This window comes from Beta vulgaris, chromosome 2 (assembly GCF_026745355.1).
Source record: "Beta vulgaris subsp. vulgaris cultivar EL10 chromosome 2, EL10.2, whole genome shotgun sequence".
Taxonomy (NCBI): domain Eukaryota; kingdom Viridiplantae; phylum Streptophyta; class Magnoliopsida; order Caryophyllales; family Amaranthaceae; genus Beta; species Beta vulgaris.
The window spans coordinates 5,132,657-5,151,714 of NC_079203.1; the positions used below are offsets into that span (position 1 = coordinate 5,132,657).

A 19,058-nucleotide genomic window follows, 5' to 3' on the forward strand; every position below is an offset into this window, starting at 1 on the left:
TCACGTTGAAGACAACATAAACATTAATATATAATGAAACAGTTTACGAACTACACTTGAGACATCATCATCTGAATTGCAACAGATTGAACGGAGGAGTGCTGCGGCTATATTACATCAGGATTTTACAACATAAACTCCTTACGGAGAAAAAGAAAGAAAACAAGACACAATCCCTTTACAAAACCAAAGGTTGGGAGGAAAATCACAAAGCTCGTTGCTAGGCCAGAAAGCTTCAAAACCTGTCTAAAATTGCGGCATCCAAACCAGCACTTCAGGCCATTTAAAAATGCGAGGAGAAAAAAACACGAGCACCCAAATTGTACTCATGTAGCATCTCTCGATTGACAGCGAACAAGCAAGAAAAGACTTCTCCCAAATCAACCTTGGAAAACTGAGATATCTTCCTTTACCATGTTGAACACAGATAAAGAACAACAAACTAGTGTACAGTTGGAACAGTAGCTGCGTGGCAGAGGTACAATCAGGCGTCACGTCTGACAAAAACTATCTTTGGACTGGGAACAAGCTGAAGAACACATTTGGTCATTAATGGCTTAGGCTCCATATAAGATCCAGGTAGAAGTTTTACCTGTAGTTTCAGTAACATAAAAGTAATTAGGTATGTATGCTACTTGACTATAAAGTCCACTAGCAATCTCATTAGAAGTCGCATATATTTGCAGAATTCCAGCAAAAGATAAGATTGGCTAGAGGCTAGATTAACTGTTAAGAGAAAAAGCCCATCTACAAGGGAAAGCAACAATTGATGTACGAGAAACAGAAAAAACTACACCATTAACACTAGTATATGATCTCCTGATACTAAAAAGGATCACTAACAATGATATATGGATATACACACAAATAAGAGCAGGGGACCAGTCGTCCGAAGGTTTTGATTCGAAGATAGTATTGCCATTTTGCATTTATAATAATTGAAGAACATAAATTGGGTAATAACATCTTAAATCCGGGAAAAGATGGAAGCTAGAATGACTTGAACTCTGTACCTTGAGTTTGTTCTTCACTTCTCTCAAATTAATTTATCAAAAGGCTCTACCATTATTGGCAAAAGAACATATCTTGCTTGGTGTTCAGTAAAAGCAGTCAAAGCACAAATAATGACAAATAATATCAACATGAAAAGGAAAATACACAAATAAGAAAGGTTTCGGAGAAAAGAGAAAAATCGGTATTTATTTGCTGCACAATGTCCATCATCTAGCACTATAATTGTTTAGAATGCCTTTGCCATTCAGTAATCTAGAATTATGCACCACAGATATGATCCCCAATGCTTGTGATCCCCCCCCCCCCCCTTCCAGTCAAACCCATATAATGAAATGTGGCACTAGATCAGATAGACAAAAAGTTCAAGATTCCCATGCATGAGCTTCAACAAAGATGATAAAAATCTATCTGAGATAATACAGCCCAAATAATCAGTAAGAACACGAACCTCATACTGCTCAAGCAGTGATGCAAATATAGATGCAATTCCCATAATAGCAAACCTCTGGCCAACACATGCACGCAGACCTGAACCAAATGGAAGAAATGCAGCGTTCTTGTATGGATCACTTAGGATATATGACCCCTCTCCCGAATCTGGAGGCATCTCAGCAGAATCTAAACCAAATAGCAACAAAAAGAAAGATGATGACATGAGCAGCTAAATAGTACACTTTAGCATAGTTCCTTTATAAGAAACTCAAATAAAATACTCGCCTTCAATTCATAAGATATAAGGTGTCTACAATAGTATGTAATGACGTCAGAAATCCCTAAATCTAGACAAAGAGAAGGTCAGTTGATTACTATGTCATTGCACAAAGATACTGCATTTTATGGTGATAACGGAAGAATGAAAATGTAAATTCAGAAACTTCATTTAAAGATAATTCTATTTCTTTTCTGGGTCAAATCATTTATCATATTGAACAAAATATATAAAGGTACAGGTCTTACATTTACAAAGAAAGGAAATTTCTTGTGAGACATATAACTTGCGATTTTTGGGATGATATTTCAAAGGTAAAGAGTCCTATATCAATATCCTCTACACCCCATATCACCTCTACAAAATTTTGATTGATACTTAAATAAAAAGACACTGGAGCATGAAAAAAGAATTAAGGAGAGGAGAGAGACAGAAAGAGATAAAATAAAGGACTTTCATGTGCTAGGAGAGAGAGAAAGAATATATGCCAAAAATGTCAATGTTGCAAGTAATAAGCAACTTCCTAGAATGGGGAACCTTGCATTCAAAAAGAAACGGAGGTAGAATAACCCGATGATATATGAGATAAGGCTAAAAAAGAAGATAGCTCTTATAAGTAGATTAATTTTCAAAAGGTAATGTAAGGTGCGGATGCATTTATATAATCGTCCCCAAAATCATTAACTTTAACGAAATTTTACAAGTTAGGGGTTATCACAGGTCGTGATGTAACAACTAAACGTGAGGGTTTCCGAGGTAAACACCTAAAAGACAATGTTAAATGAATATAAAAGCTTTGGTATAAAGTCGGAGAAGTACTGAAATATAAACGTGTTTGATTGAAGATGAAAACATTTGACAAGCTTTTCTTCGTCATTGAAGAAGAGCTGCATTAAAGGAACTTTAGAACAAGAAAGAAAAACTGTAAAGTCGGATAAATCAAATACTGATTTTATTCTCATAAGAAATTTTTCTACCCCAACTGATGGTATCCTGCCTCTGCATCACAAACAGCCAACTGGGGGCAAATATCACTTGAACAACAGCCATAGTTAGAAAAGCATGAATTGGTAAGGTAGGTAAGGAGAAACCTGTAGTTTCGGAGCTTCTGCTAATTTCAGATCTCTTTTCAGACTTTGACAAAAAGCGGTATGGATTAAACTGTGCAGCATCACTTCCCCAGTTGAATTCATCCATCTGAACCAACTGTATGGGTGCAACAAGCAGAGCTCCAGCAGGAATGTGTAACCCATTCTTAAGATCCAAGTCTAGAACAAAGAATGAAACGTCAATATGTACACAATGGAGCCCAGAAAAACAAAATCACCGTACAAAGGGTTTTTATCTACAACTAGAAGTCCATAAGCTAAAATTAATTGTAGTGATTCCAAACAACACCAAACCCCCCTCCTGTCCACCAATGTCCCAACCTATGTTACCCAACCCATGAGTGAAAAGACTTAATATTCTAAAAGAACCAAAAGAAAGGGAGAGATGAGTATCCGACAAAGCTACAAGTCAATACATTGCAATGAAATTTTAGAAAAAAAGGGAACTATGATGTTGCTATAAATAGCTATATGCAGCTCCTATTTCTTGCTAACTCCATCTATTTCTTACATTAATGAAATACAATTTGTTTTAAAAATAAATAAATATTCCCTCTTACATGAACAGAATATAACGCCAGAGAATGATTCTCCTAAGCTTATCAATGTGCATAATTGCATTCAACTAATAACAAAGATCATCAAAACTTAAAGCACCTTAAGTCACATACCTTCTTCATACATTGCAGGCTAAACAACTCTAAATGTGATCAAATTGATACGGGAATTCATCAACTCTCAGTCTCTCACTACTATATAATTACCCTCTTCTAGACAGCATACCTGTAAAATAGACCAATTGTCTTGAATGCACTCAAAGATTCATACCTTGTCCCAAAGAGCATCTCTGCAGCAGAGGTCCAGCAGGAAGGAGACGAGCAGATTCATACATGGTAGCCAATAAGAGGTGCATCTCACTGACATCTTGCTTTCTTAGCTTATCAGATCGCTTTCTTACAGTAATTACCTCTGCATATATCTGCATATAGAAATCAGCAGACAAATGTTAGATGCTCCCTTTATTGTATTTGTATCCATCTATCCCTAAAAGAATGCTCCATATTCCAAATTTTGGTTTGTCCCTAAAGATTGCTCCATTTCTCTTTTAGGTAACATGGTACCCACAATCCTGCATTTCTCCTACCCCACAGGCAAAAAGAAACAACTACCAACCCACTCAATACAACACTTAAAAAAAGTAAAAGATGGGGAATGGTCGTCAAACAATAAGAATGAGTAACAATAATGAACAAGTAATGTACAAGGACGATAGTAAACCATGAGATCAATGAATTTAGCATTTATGAGTCCACAAAGTTTGAAAAGAATTTTATTTCTACAAGTTATATGCCAACATCACAGCCTGTTTTGCTCAGCAGAGACAGAAGAATCCGTAAAAGCATCAAGGTTTTGAAACCCCCTCCCCCTTGTCAAGGACAATATACCTCCAGCGCCCTAACACTCAGTCCCCCAGTCTAGAACGATTGCTGTTCTACTAAAATACTTCTAGGAACATGCTTCAAAAGTTCCTAAAAATTTAACTAAAAGAAGGGTCCTTTAGTTTGGGGGAGAGGGGTCAATGTATAGAGACTTCTATGAGTCACCCTGAAACCCCCCCCCCCCCTTGGTTGGACCACCATTTAGGTATTCTCTGTGTGTGTGTGTGTAAAATTCTGCAAAAAGCAGCTCCAAAATGATGCCAGAAAGACGAATATTCAGCATTAAAACTGCACTATTTCATGCGACTGCATCGTCTTCATGGGAATTCTTTGATAAAAAGAAAAGAACTAAAAAGAGAGAAGTTGCTACCCTCAACATGTAAATAACATCTGGCATGCATACAAAACATGCAAACTGATGCCATGATTCAGGAAGATGAAAATTCAGCATTGCAACTGCACTAGTTCATTTGGCTACATGGACTCATGGATAATCTTTCAGAGAAGATGTTGATCATTTTTCTTAGATATGAAAAGATATTAACAATTAGAAGTTCTTTTAGAAGTCAACAATTAGAAGTTAGAGAACAGAAGAACTTGCTATCATCAACATGCAAAAGCAAATAAATACCTATGAGAAATCCTTCTTATGCCCCCCTAGTCAACGGACCTCATGGTCACTGACAATTCAGTTAAAGAGATCACAATTCCTACAGAAGGCTCTTTGTCCTGAATTCCAACAGTTTACCACTCAAAAAAGGCTTCTCATGATCAGGGTACAAAATGGTTTCCCTAAATGAGCAGAAAGCACCAGCTTAAGACGCATACTATAAAGTTGCACACAAAAGAGGCTCAAGCAAATTTGGACAATGGTTAGCAACCTTGGCTTCTTTTCTATGAACTAGAGATATTATATGCAAGATATAATGATGCCGACATACTATGAAGATAGAGAGGGAAATTCTCTTGCAGAGTAGATCTAATTTAGATTTTTCTCTAATGCTCATCCAAACAAGAACATGAAAGAAGAGATGTGGGGTATATAATAGTAGCATGTGAAAGAGCACGTCGAGAAAAAAATTCAAAGTTCAAACACATGAAATAGGCATTCTACACAATCAACAATGCATAGTCACTGAAAGCCGAATCAAATACTAAAGTGTACCTACCAGGCTACCACCATCCACAGGAGCAAATGCAAGCTGCGAACCAGCCAAGGAGTGCAAAATTGTATACAGAAAGAATGCTTTTAGAGATATGGAATCAAAAAACTTTACCTTTTCCTGTATCTCAGGATGCATTGCAAGTCTGGCTAGGACATTGCCAATCAAACCAGCAGTAGTTAGGCACCCATGGAACATCATTCCCATGACATATCCACAGGACTCTTCCCGTTGATTCAAATGACAACAGGGCTCTTGTGAGCTTGAATTCTCAAGCTTCACCACACCATTAGTATAGCTTATATCAGATGCAGCTTCCCCTCCATTCGTTTTAGGATTGTTGTGGCAATTGGGTTGGCACAGCATTTTGTAGTTCAGCTGGCACTGCTGAACAATATCTTGAGTTAAGGCTTTCAGCTTTGTGCACAGATGCTGATACTTCCAGTAACCTTGTTTCCAGAATGGAGGAACTTTATACGATGCCCAAAAACAAGCATCCTTTGCAATCCTTATGAGAAGCTCCTCGTAAGCATTAGCCTTGGACCAAACAAAGAAAGCATCACCAAAAAATGTGGCTCCTAAGATGGAGAAGGCCATGTGTTGGGAAAACATTTCACAATCAAGGGTTCCCTTGTTCATAATGTCACATATTCTTTCCATTACAGAGTCTACAGCTCTATCAGTCATTGCATTTGCTTTATCAAGCAATTTCCCATTCAACTCCACTGCCAATGCTTCTCTTCTTCTTTTGACCTGCAGCAACACACAATATATTGATAATGCATCCAAAGCAAAGATAAAGTACTCCAGGAAATTACAAATTCCTAAGAAACAATGTAAATTGCATATCACTGAGGTATTAGAATATTAAATTTTCAAGACAGTAAACACAGAGATACCTATTCGTTCATATAATTGAAAATATATTTCAAAAAAAATTTCAATCATCAACTAACGAATTGATGGTCCTGTCCCCCCCCCCCCAAAGGCACCAACTTCGAAGGGGTACAGGTGGTATACACTATATGGGGCCAATAGTTTGCATCCCTGGCAAATTTGCACCTTCTACAGTACCCAACATTCAAGATGAGCAGAACCAATAAAAAGTCCTGTAAAAAGCTTAGTAACCCCCAACCCAAAAGAACTAAAGAGATCTTCTAGTCAGATGGTAAAATTCAGCAAGTGAAAGCATAAAAATTAGAGTAATCATGTGTCTTGACACTTTTACCATATTAATCCTGTGTTACGCAATTTTGTATCACTTGAGATTCTGAAACCACCTTGAAGTGGCAAAGGTCGTCAAATTAACCTTCATGCAACACGCATTATTGCTTCTATCAAGATTTGATACTTTTATGCCCTCATAATATATAAAAAAAGTTAGTAAAAGTACTGGAAGCCCAAAACTAACATTATTCTTCTCCTTGAGCATAACTCCCTTTCTCCAATCTCCTCTGTCATGTCCATCCTTCCCTCCTTCTCCATTGCCAATTTCATCTCCAACTATTGTCTAAGCCCCAAATTGGCTGATCTTGCAGAAAAATACTCCAAGAAATGTTTACAGATTAAAGAACAGTGGGTACACCAGTGACACAGGTGTATCACCATTGTTTGGTATAGTAGATAGGTCCACTTTTGGAATTTCAGCCAGCATTCTGATAAGCCCAGCCCATAAACTACCACCGAGAAACTATGATGAATAGAAATTAGAGACAGCTCTCCTCTAGCCAAATGCATAATAAGCTACAGTAAGAACAAGTGTGTAGCAAAGAGGTCCTCTGATATTGCATAGAAAGCTTCAGCAGGTACAAGTATGTTGCTTGTACATAGACTGCTAACTGTCAGGAGGATATTAAGGAACTGAATACTGTCATTTATGTTAGAGAAATCCTATCTTAACCCTGTTTGCCAAGGGATACTTTTGGCATTTGACCTTCAAATGCATGAAAGTGCATATGCAAGCATATGTTCGTGTAATAGGCATGCGATATACTTCCTGTGTTTTCTAAAAGTTGCAACAATTTGACTTGCAGATTCGCCAACGCAAAACTTGACCTTTAATATCTTTACCTATATACTCCCTCCGTATCGAAATGTTCTTCCAACAGGAACCTACTTTTTGCAATCTCTCACTCACTTTTTTGAACTTCTCTTACATTTTATTATTTTAATACTTCTCTCTTTCTTTTTAGCACTCTATTATTTTTTGTTGACCAAACAAGGTAATATTCCCTCTAGAAAGAACTTTCTGAAACACCCTAGGAGAGAAACCAGGAAGAACAATTAGAAACGGATGATACATAAATAAAAATTATAAAAAGTTAATATGCTTAAAATATACATTGAGACCAATCGAATAACAAATCACATTATAACATTTGTGTTTATATATCAGTTAACAGATAGGTTATGAATGAAGTATGTGAATAGTGCAAAAGTTAAAACTATTGTAATTTTGAGGAAATAGAGAACGTATAATTTACACTTTCCAGTAGATTCACACGTGATGCATTTTAAGGAATATCATGATTATTGCTATTTCGAAAAAAAGTGATTTCGAGATCATATTGGCAGTAGTACGTGCTATTGACGATATAAACATACTTTTTCAGTTACTTAGTGAGTTATTTCACATCTGAAATGTGTATAACAGACTGGACAAGAGGGAAGGAAAGATCTTAGATTACGTGATTTCATATCTGAAAATTTAAATTGCAAATACAAATGTTAGATTATATAGAAAAAATTAAAGCCTTGCGTTAGTAACTTAATCTGATATTTTCAAGGACATATCATATCTGAATAGAGAAGAGGAGGAAGAAAGAGAGTGTAGAGTTCTCCTGAAGTTGCTGCTGATTTCAATTTTTAATGAAGGAAAAAGCTTGGTAAAATGTTCATATTGGTGTTAAATAATTGTGTTAGTGTTACATCCATCACTCAAAAAGAGCATTTCATATTTCAAAACCTCATGAAGTCATTGCTACTTTGGCAGTCAAAAATAGCATGGGGTAAAAGTTTGAGAGAAATGCTAAACTTCGGGCCACCAAAAAATTAGCCAAATAAAACCAAAAAATATGTTCTAAGATGTAAATATAGAACTTATCGTTGAAAGTTGGACGTTAAAATAAATTTTGGATCTCTAGATGCCTCCAAAGGAAAGTGTTGTTTGTCATTTTAATATGCAGCATAAGGTTAAAATTTTAGTACTTAGACATACTCCCTCCGATTTTTGAAGATCTACTTGCTTTCTTTCCATCCGTTTTTAAAAGATCTACTCACAATGATTTATTCCTCATTTGGCAAAAGATATATAATAACTTAATCGTCCTTGGCCCGCACTCTCTCTCTTCCATGCTCTTTATCTCCCTTAGAATATAATAAACCCACACTCTTTATGCTCACTAAAAAAGTAAAGAAACCAAGTGGACCCACTTTTTACACACTCTCTCCAATTTCCCTTAAAGTGTATATCTACAATAAACAAGTAGATCTTCAAAAAACGGAGGGAGTATAAGGTTAAAACATGACTCCTAGAAACAACACAAAATTAGTACCAGAAAAAGAAGCAACTTACCACACAAAAAGAAAAGAACAAATAATGATATAGATGGAAGGAAAGGGAAACCTTTATTTACAGTATGTCCTTTCAAAAATATTAAACGTAAATTTCCATATGGATTACGGCATACCTTTTCAAACGAAGAGACAAAGAAGCTTGACTGCCCAAAGGCCAAACGATACACCCTCCCTATCAAAGGCAATTTATCGGCAGCCTTCAGCAGCAATTCATTTATAACTAGAGGATCCTTTATAGACACTAGAAGCTGAGTAGGACTTAGCCACAGCTTTATGATTGATCCATACTTCTCATGTGATTTATTCAAGAGTTCTGAAATAAAAATTAGAAAATTAGACCACAAAAGGAAATAAAGAAGGTTTGTAAAGAAAAAAAAAAAAGCTTTTATAAAAACACCAAATAATGTTGCGATGCTTCTCATATGTCCTCAATTGATCACCACTTGAGTTGTAAAACAATTGGTACTACCACTTTATCATGGAATATTTCGTGACATTTTCATTGAGGTATAGAAGTACAAGATTTGGGTAATTGTACAAAAGTAAACTTATAGTTCACTAGTTCACTTTCTCAGTTAAAGCACATTATTTTTACAGCTGTAAGAAATTACTTCTATTAGTTTACAAGGTAAAAGCTAAAGATCAAAAACCGAGTGCCATACATATCACCATGACTGTTGATGTCAGGCAAGGCCTTAATATGAAAATCTTTCATTAATTAAGATTCCTCATATTACAAGGTGAAATTTACACCAACGAACCTATGACAAACCTTAGTATAACTCAATCATATATCCTTGATTTGAAATCAACAGTAATGACAATTCAACTCCTTGATTAAAACATCACAATACCTAGATTTTAGACTGCGATAATAATCCTAAAGAATATTTTAAAACAAATCATGTAGGTCACTGGTGGTTCAACACTGGGTACACAGACGGAAAATATGCAAAATAATGCACAGGATATCTGTAAACTAATACACCACCAGAAAGATTCCAACATCAATACAACAACCACAGCCAGCAAGAATTGAATATCCGAACTCCAATCGATGTCCGTTTGAAATTATACAAACTCCATTCAAATCAATAAAAGTGAGACACATTAGCATATTCATTTTGATTATCATAATTCCACCTCCAGTTCCCATTAACATCAAAAGTTCAAATTCAAGCATCTATAACCTAACCGACAAGCTGAACAACATCAACAACTCATAACTAGTCATAACTTACATAATCAAGTCAAATAATTCCACAATTTCAGCTCAAATTTACACCACACACTAAAAAATCATCAAAAAAATCTCAAAAAATAAAATATTACAGTAAGAACAACATCAATCAACACCTCATATCTTACATAATCAAGTCAAAGAATTCCACAATCAGCTCAAATTTACACACAACACTAAAAAATCATCAAAAAAAATCTAAAAAAATAAAAAATTACCAGTGAGAACAACATCAATCAACACCTCATATCTTAACATAATCAAGTCAAAGAATTCCACATTTCAGCTCAAATTTACACAAAACACTAGAAAAACATCAAAAAAAATCTCAAAAAAAAAATTAAAATTCACCAGTGAGATCCACATGAGGATGAGCTCCAGAAAAAAGCACCGAATGACCATAGAAAGAAGGAGAAGGAGGACCAGGAATCCGACTTCCATGAGACCATAATTTGAAAATAAGAGCAAGTTTCCTAATCAAAAGAGCTGTAAATCCGATAAAAGTTAACCAAAGCAAGAGATTAATCTCTCGAATAGCATAATCCTTCAAAATTTGTTGAGAATTATTGCAATAAGTAGAATCAATTGATCCAGACGAGTGGTAAAGTCGACGAGAGATGAAATTGAGGAGGAGAGAGAATTGAGAGTTGCATGGCGTCGTCATCTTGTTGGAAGAGAGAGAATTGCAGGCATTCAGATGTGAAGAAGAGTGATTCTAGGGTTTAATTGATTTCGATTTTGATTTGATGTGAAGGTGCGAAATAATTGGGGGATTTTGTTTGTACGAGTTTGACTTGGAAATTGAGGTACTTATTGTTAAAAGTACGAAGAAGATTCTGTGAGCAGTATTGAAGGGTAGCAGAAAAGTGAAGTAATAAATGGTTGGAGATTGAGATGAAATGAATAAAAATGAGGAGTTAGCTGGAATTTTAAGTTTTTTTAAACGTCGGCGCAAACGGCAAATGTAATGTAAAGATAGTTTAGTAGCACATGGTTGTGGATAAGCGCAACCCACTTGTCCACTAGGACTTAGGACTTAGGAATTAGGAGTATAAGAATAAGATGGTTTCTTCTTGGCTTTTAGGGATACCTTTAGGAAGATTTTACTAGAATTAGACACCCATAGCATAGGATAGCTTGGAAAGAAAATGGATGGGTAGCAAAAGGTTTGTGAGTAGATAGTTTGGTAAAATGATGGGTGTGTCCTTCTAGATTAATAGTTTGGGTATAAGTTAAACTATTTGATATAAATAACAGAATAAGAATTACAGTCAGTGGCGGACCTAGGCTGGTACATGAGAGTGCGCAAAAATTAGGTTTTCTAAAAAGAAAAAAGGAAAAAAGCTATGTGAAAATGTAAAAACTTATGACTAGAAAACATAAGAAAGTCATCCAATCCTCTTCATGCTTATTAGAAAAATCACGTGAATTCAAATTTCAAAATGCTTCTCTCTCACTCTTCAATTCACGCTCCTCTTTCTCTCTCTCTCAATTCTCAAATTATTCAATAATGGTGGATTTTTCCAACACTGATTCAAATTCTCTTGATATAGGAACTATTTATTTTGGTGGAAAGGTTCGAGTTTTTGCTTTTGATTTCTAGGTTTTTGAGGAAATGTGGAATTTGTTGTCGAATTTTTTTCCTTGGGGGGTGAGTTTGTATTTGTTGAATTTGTGATTTTTTTTATTTATTTTCTTAGTTTGAAGATTTTAGCAAATGGGTATTATAGATCTTGGTTTTTCATTTTCTAGGTATTTCTTGAAAATGCATTGGATTGTTTGGTTGTAATTATTTGGCAATTTGCTATTTAGAAATTCAAAAATTGGGGTTTTTAAATTTCTTTTTAAACTCGTGTTTATTGACTCAAATTCTGTTGTTCGACTAGTATATTGCTTAAAAATTTGCTAGGGTAGTAGCCTACTAGATGACTATGTCTAAACTTTATACTTATAACTTTTGTTTTACTGTTTTAGTATCTTGGATATATTACTATGCTATCTTTGTTGTATGACATTTTTCTACCTAAATTGTTGACTTTTATCTATTATTTGTTATCACTACAAAAACACGCTCATATAGCGACGGAATTTTAGAAACGGATACAAATCCGTTTCTAATTTAGAAACGGAAAATAATAATATGTTTCTAAAATAATATAGAGGCGGGTTTTGAAATTCGTTCCTAAGTTAGAGACAGCTTATAAATTTGTTTTCGGTGTGTTTTACCAATTTCTCCATTCTTTGTCAAAGAAGTTAGATCTAATTTAGAGACGAATTTTTAAATTTAGAAACGGATTTTTAAATTCAGTCTCTAAATTAGGAACGCGTTTTTTTATCTCTGTTTCTAAATCAGGGACGAATTTTAATTCCGTCTCTAATTTAGTCTAGTAAATATGTTTTATAATGCAAGAGAATCTGTCTCGAAATTCGAGACGAAAATTCAAATTCGTCTCTCTAATTTAGAGACGGATTTTTATTTTCGTCTCTAATTTAGATGATCAGGTATTTTTAATAATGCATTTTAGAGAAGAATTCATATATATGTCTCTAAATTAAAGACATATATATACATTCATCTCTAAATTAGGGACGAATTTTTATACTAGTCTCTAATTTAGACAAGTAGACATTTTTTATAATGCGCTTTAGAGAAATAAATTCAATTATAGAGACGAAAATTCAGTTTTGTATCTAAATTAGAGACGGATTTTAAAGTCTGACTTTGAAATAAAGACAGATTTCTAGATCCGTTTCCAATATTTCCTTCAATTATTATCAATTCCATGCATAAAAGTAAACAAGTAGTATTTGGTGTAGTTGGTACGAGTTTCTCCTTGTAGCTTAGAGGTCACATGTTTGATGGTGGGAACTTTTGTTATTCTAAATTGAAGTGATCATCTTGGGTTGAGTTCAATTAATATCGTTTGTTTTATTTTTGTAATCATTTTATATGTGATATTCGGATTTTATGGGGTCCGTTCACATTTTGATTTTACTTTTCTATTCTTATGTAATGAACAATTTTTGTGAACTTTTTTCACTATTTTTGTGTTTGTTGTATGTCCGTACCCTCAAAATTAAATTTGTAAGAATAGTGACTTAATGGTGTTTGGTAGAATGCGTGAAGAAGGAATGGCATAAGGTTGACTTTGAATGCACATATCTCTCAATATATAAATGGTTTTGATGTAATTCAAAGTGGAGGTGATAGCTTGTTCCAAGAGCTTTCCAACGATAGGTCATACGCCCAATTCTGCTGAGAAACGAGAAAGTTATGACTGTTTTACGAAGAACTGACGAAACTGTTTTCGTCCTACGCTCCGCCTGGGCAGGTCGGGCGCATCTCGCCCGGTCGGGCGCGCAAGCATTTCTGGAGAGCTGGGTTCCGCCCGGTCGGGCGGATTTCTCCCGGGCCGCCCGGGCGGGTCGGCGCTTTATGCGGAAAACGCGGTTTTGGCCGCTGAGTATAAATAGGTTATTTGTACCTCGGTTAAAAACGCCGAATTAGTCTGTATTCTCTCTGTAATCTGGTTTTCCTCTCATAATAAAATATTCTCTCTCCGCCGTAGATGTAGTCAAATTGGTGAACCACGTAAATCTGTTGTCTGTTTTTATTGCTTTTGAGTTCATTATTTGTTTCTCTCTCACGTCCATATTAACAAAATTCATTGGTCAACCACTGATGACAATAATTGTAACATCCCGATAATTCTCTCTTTCTAGAAAATACTTTTATAACAAATCTAGAGAATTACCCAGGCATTATCGCCCGTGTGATAACGTTTCGGCTTACTCAGAATTTTGCAGCGGAAAACTTACTAAAACAAAACCAACTTTATTAAACTTATGAAATAAGAGTCAAACAATGTTTGAACTGAAACACACCAACTTAAAGCTAAAGTCTGAAAATATAAACTCCTAGAAACAACTTAAATACTACTATCACAAAAGCCTCTCCATTCCAGATTCCCCAATGGTATGCATCTTCGAACCTGTAATGTCAATGCTTTCTTGACTCTGCTCCCCGAAGGATCACCACAGGATCAATAGGCAAAGCCATGATCACAAACACAGACAAGCACGTAATCAGCAAAGCTGAGTACTACATATCAGACAAAATAATCCTAAACATGATACTACAACACAACTTGTAGAATAAAATAATAATAACATAACAACTGCAGATGACTCTTACTGAACTAGACTCTAACTTTTATTTCTTCTTTAAATGGAATAGTTATTGGACGAGTTGACTTTGAAATAGGAAATACGGTCATGACTCCGTAAACCAGAATGACCTACGATATCGAGGAACCTTTGAACTAAAGAGGAATGGTGATCAATCCAACCTCGAAATACATATCACGGGACTATGTACTCCAACCCTTAGTGTCCAACTCTAGACGTGCACCAGTCTAAAGTCTATAACCTATTCTCGTTTCACTTTACGTTGCATTCATTTTATACTTGTGTTGACACCAACCAAGCACATAATACTCACAACTAAACACATAACATCACAAAACTCCTTTTTAATCTTAGAATTAATAAGTGTTCACAACTTAGCATCCAAGACTCTTTTAACTTCTTTTATTCTTTACTAACTTGCCTGTTGAACCTAGCCAACAGTAAACTGTACCTTTATATAGGTATAACTCAAAATTACCAAATAAGATCCTCGGTTCTTATAAGATAAATGATAAACTCAAAGAATCCATGATTCCAATTTACTTCATTAATTCACTACGAATTAATACCAAACTAAACTTAGTTGCTTGCATCAAACTTCCATACAAACAAGTCATACTTAAACATATTCTTAGTTTACATGTAGCATACAAGCAAATAACATGTAAAGCCATCTCAGTAAATCATATATATGAACTACAAGGTCCTATACATGATACTACAAATTAAAAACATCCCTAGAGCATGTTTCTAACCATTTAGCACGTAGACTATGTACGTACCTCGTATAAACGTAACGGTAGGCCACTTTTAAGCACTAAAAGTCCCCTACAGTGAATTCTCCGCCTAAAACAACCAAGAAATCGAGTAAATACTTGTACTAAAAAAATACAGCAACTTTAAAACGTCCCAAACCCTTCTAAACTTCTTTAAAAATCGTTTTTATAATTTAAACTCTCATTATTTTTAATCCCTAGTATAGATAAACTATTCTAGTGATTAAAAACCATTAAAAACCTTAAAATATTAACTTTCTGAATTTCCAGCAACTATAAAATTTTCAAACCTTCTGAAAATATTTTAAATGAATATAAAAATCGTATTCCAATCAAAATTCATATTCATACTCTAATATATCGATTTCTAGTGATTTAAAACCCTAAAAATCACATCTTTCATGATTAAAACTAAAAATAATAAATCTGAAATTTTCTTTTATACATATGATCCGAAAAATAATATTTCATAATAAAAATAATAACTCAAATCGAAATCATGCAAATAATAATAAAATAACAATAAAAATTAGAACTTTAATGGAATCTTAAAGGAGAAGTAAAGAAAACAACCAAAATAAGAGGAGGAGAAGGGGCGCCGGACTGAAACAGCAGCAAGGACCGGCGGCAGCACTGTTTTCGGCTTCAAAAAATGTTTGTGACGTTTCTTGTTCAACAAGAAACGTTACTTAGCGAAGAAGAAACGGTTTTTGAGAGAAAAGATGGAAATCACGCTCAAGAGGAAGAAGAGAGAGAAAATGTCGAGTGAGGGGAGAGAAAGCTCAAAGTCACGTGCAAGTGAGGAGAGAGAAAATAAGTGTAGGGCAAAATTCGGGTTTTAGGATATTTAAATAGGCTAATCCTATTGGGCTTAGGAAAAGGAATTCAATAATTAAAACAATAGGCTAATCCTATTGGGCTTAGGAAAAGGATTCAAAATTAAAACTTTGATGACTAACAAGATGGGCTTGTTAGGACTTTAGTCATCAAATTATCCTTTCCCTTTTTATTTCTTTTGGGCTTTCGATTCCATTAAGTTTCTTTTCAAATATACTTTTAATAATTAAACTCTTATTTAAAACACGCTTAATTAAAATTTACAAACTTTATTAAGCTTAGAAAAATATTTTTAGTTGACTTTTAAAATAGTCAACCCTTTTTAAAAGTCAAATCATTTTCCAAACTCATTTGGATTTAATATAATTACATAAATAACTTAATATATTTATGAAAATCCTTTAAAAATGTGGGGGATTACAGTCTACCCCCCTTAAAAGAAGTTTCGTCCCGAAACTTAACACAAAACCCTCTGTTTTCGAAAGCTTGAACTATCATTTCGAAAACTTTTGAGAAAAGTAGTGCCTCTGTGCACTTTCCCATTTTTAAACACTTGTGTTACTTAGAACACTTTTCTTATGCGGAGACTCTACTTCTTTTGCACTAACATGTGCAAATTGCCCAACATAGGCATACATATACATGAAAATGTCATAAAAATAGACAAAAAGCGCGAAATTTATCGCATTCTACCCCCCTTAAAGAAAACGAGTTACGCCCTCGTAACTCACCTCAAGGAATAGGTCTGGATACTTTTTCTTCATATCCTCTTCGGCTTCCCACGTTGCCTCTTCTGACTCGTGGTTAGACCAAAGAACTTTGACAATATGCACATCCTTGTTACGCGTACTACGCACTTTCCTGTCGAGAATCTTGACAGGTCTTTCCTCATAAGTGAGGCTACTATCTATCTGCACTCGTTCAGGCTCTAACACATGGCGCTCATCAGGGATATAGCGCTTCAATTGGGATATGTGAAACACATCGTGCATCTTTTCAAACTCCATTGGCAATGCCAATCTATAAGCTACTTTCCCAATGCGCTCCAAAATTTCATATGGGCCTACATATTTAGCACTCAGCTTGCCCTTTTTCCCAAATCATAACGCCTTTGGTGGGTGATACTTTCAGGAATACTTTATCACCTACAGCGAACTCATCTTCGCGCCGCTTTAAGTCTGCGTAACTCTTCTGCCTATCTTGCGCAGCTTGAATTCTAGCCTGAATCAATCTAACGTTCTTGACGGTCTCCTCAATGAATTCTGTCCCCAAAACTACATTCTCACTATAGTCGTTCCAGCAAATGGGACTTCTACACTTCCGTCCATATAACGCCTCAAAAGGTGCCATCTTGATACTCGCATGGTAACTATTATTGTAAGAGAACTCAATTAAATCTAATTGGTCCTCCCAACTTCCTTGAAAATCTATAGCACAAGCTCGCAACATGTCTTCCATAGTTTGGTTAGTCCGCTCAGTCTGACCATCGGTCGCAGGGTGAAAGGCGGTACTCATCTTTAATGTTGTCCCAAGGTTTGCTTGAACCTTCTTCCAAAACTTGATAGAAATCTAGAGTCACGGTCTGAAATAATGTCCTTTGGGACTCCGTGCAATCTCACTACATGCTTGATATAGGTTGTAGCGAGTTGCTTCTTCTTCCATGTCTCCTTAATAGGTATGAAAACAGCGGACTTGTCAGTCTATCCACTATAACCCAAATGGTATCATTTCCACTCCTCGACTTGGGTAAGGCAGTCACAAAGTCCATAGAAATCGAATCCCACTTCCATCCAGGAACCTCTAGTGGTTGGACTGTCCCCATGGGCCTCTTATGGTCTATCTTCACTTTCTGACAGGTTAGACACTTAGACACATACTCGGCTACCTCTCGTTTCATGTTCGGCCACCAATATATCACCTTAAGATCCTTATACAACTTGTCACCCCCAGGGTGCACAGAATATGGAGTATTGTCCCTCATCCATAAGACGTCTTTTTAGGTCGTCACACTTCTGTGGTACACACCACCGTCCCTTAAACCTTAGACTCCCATCCTCATGAATCTTGAAGTCTACTCCTTACCTTGCTTCATTTTCTCTTTTATCTTATCTAGATGCTCATCCCCAACTTGACCCTCAATGATCTCATCGAAAATTGACACTCCCAAAGAAAGTTACTGAGTCTAGCCTCACTTTCCCCAGGATTTAAAATTTCTAGGCTCAACCTTTTCATATCTCTACACAACTCCTCAGGACTATCAAAGTACTCAGGCTATGACTCGATTTCCTACTCAAGGCGTCAGCCACCACATTGGCTTTCCCTTCATGATACTGGATGTCTAGATCGTAATCCTTAATCAACTCTAGCCATCTCCTTTGTCTCATATTCAAGTCTTTTTGGGTAAATATGTATTTCAAGCTCTTATGGTCTGTGAATATCTTGCAGGTTGCCCCATAAAGATAATGTCTCCAAATCTTCAATGCAAATACTATGGCAGCTAACTCTAGATCATGGGTAGGGTAATTAGCCTCATAAGGTTTCAGTTGACGCGATGCATAAGCTATTACCTTCCCATTCTGTTGCAATACACAACCCAAACCATTCTTCGAAGCATCACTATAGACCTCAAATCCCTCATTCCCATCAGGTAGGGTTAAGACAGGTGCAGTGGTTAAACGATCTTTCAAGATCTGGAAGGCTTCCTCACACTTCTCATTCCACTCAAACTTGGTCTCCTTTTTCATTAAATTCGTCATAGGTCTCGCTATCTTCGAGAAATCCCTCACAAATCTCCTATAATAGCCAGCTAAACCCAAGAAACTTCTAATGTCAGTCACACTCTTTGGAGTTGGCCACTCACTCACAGCTTGAATCTTAGCAGGATCTACAGATCTCCTTCCTTAGACACAAAATGACCCAAGAATGCTACTTTCTCCAAACGAAACTCACACTTAGAGAACTTGGCATATAATTGGTTCTTCCTCAAGGTTTCTAAGATAATCCTCAA

At 35.7% G+C, this 19,058-nt stretch overlaps 1 protein-coding gene across 2 annotated transcripts; it reads right to left on the bottom strand.

Moving 5' to 3' along the window:
- Positions 1-5: 5 nt before the first annotated feature.
- Positions 6-11,175, bottom strand: LOC104887603 (uncharacterized). Of its 2 annotated transcripts, none has more exons than XM_057392446.1 (7): positions 10,602-11,175; positions 9,124-9,323; positions 5,441-6,187; positions 3,661-3,811; positions 2,815-2,991; positions 1,463-1,632; positions 6-592 (listed from the first exon to the last, which is right to left on the bottom strand). In XM_057392446.1, exons 1-7 carry the CDS (start codon positions 10,912-10,914, stop codon positions 485-487), a joined length of 1,866 nt encoding a protein of 621 aa, XP_057248429.1. In that variant the 5' UTR covers positions 10,915-11,175; the 3' UTR covers positions 6-484. The 2 variants fall into 2 exon arrangements, with proteins under 2 accessions (XP_057248429.1, XP_010670576.2); XM_010672274.3 differs by having other exon boundaries at positions 5,549-6,187; positions 10,602-11,167.
- Positions 11,176-19,058: the final 7,883 nt, after the last annotated feature.

What these genes read in the sequence shown, in the direction of transcription:
- LOC104887603 (XM_057392446.1), bottom strand. Translation starts at nt 10,914, where the DNA reads ATGACGACGCCATGCAACTCTCAATTCTCTCTCCTCCTCAATTTCATC. An exon ending in CTGTGGATGGTGGTAGCCTG is followed by an intron (nt 3,812 to 5,440) that starts GTAGGTACACTT and finishes TTCTATATGCAG; the next exon opens with ATATATGCAGAGGTAATTAC. An exon ending in CACTGCTTGAGCAGTATGAG is followed by an intron (nt 593 to 1,462) that starts GTTCGTGTTCTT and finishes CTGAAACTACAG; the next exon opens with GTAAAACTTCTACCTGGATC.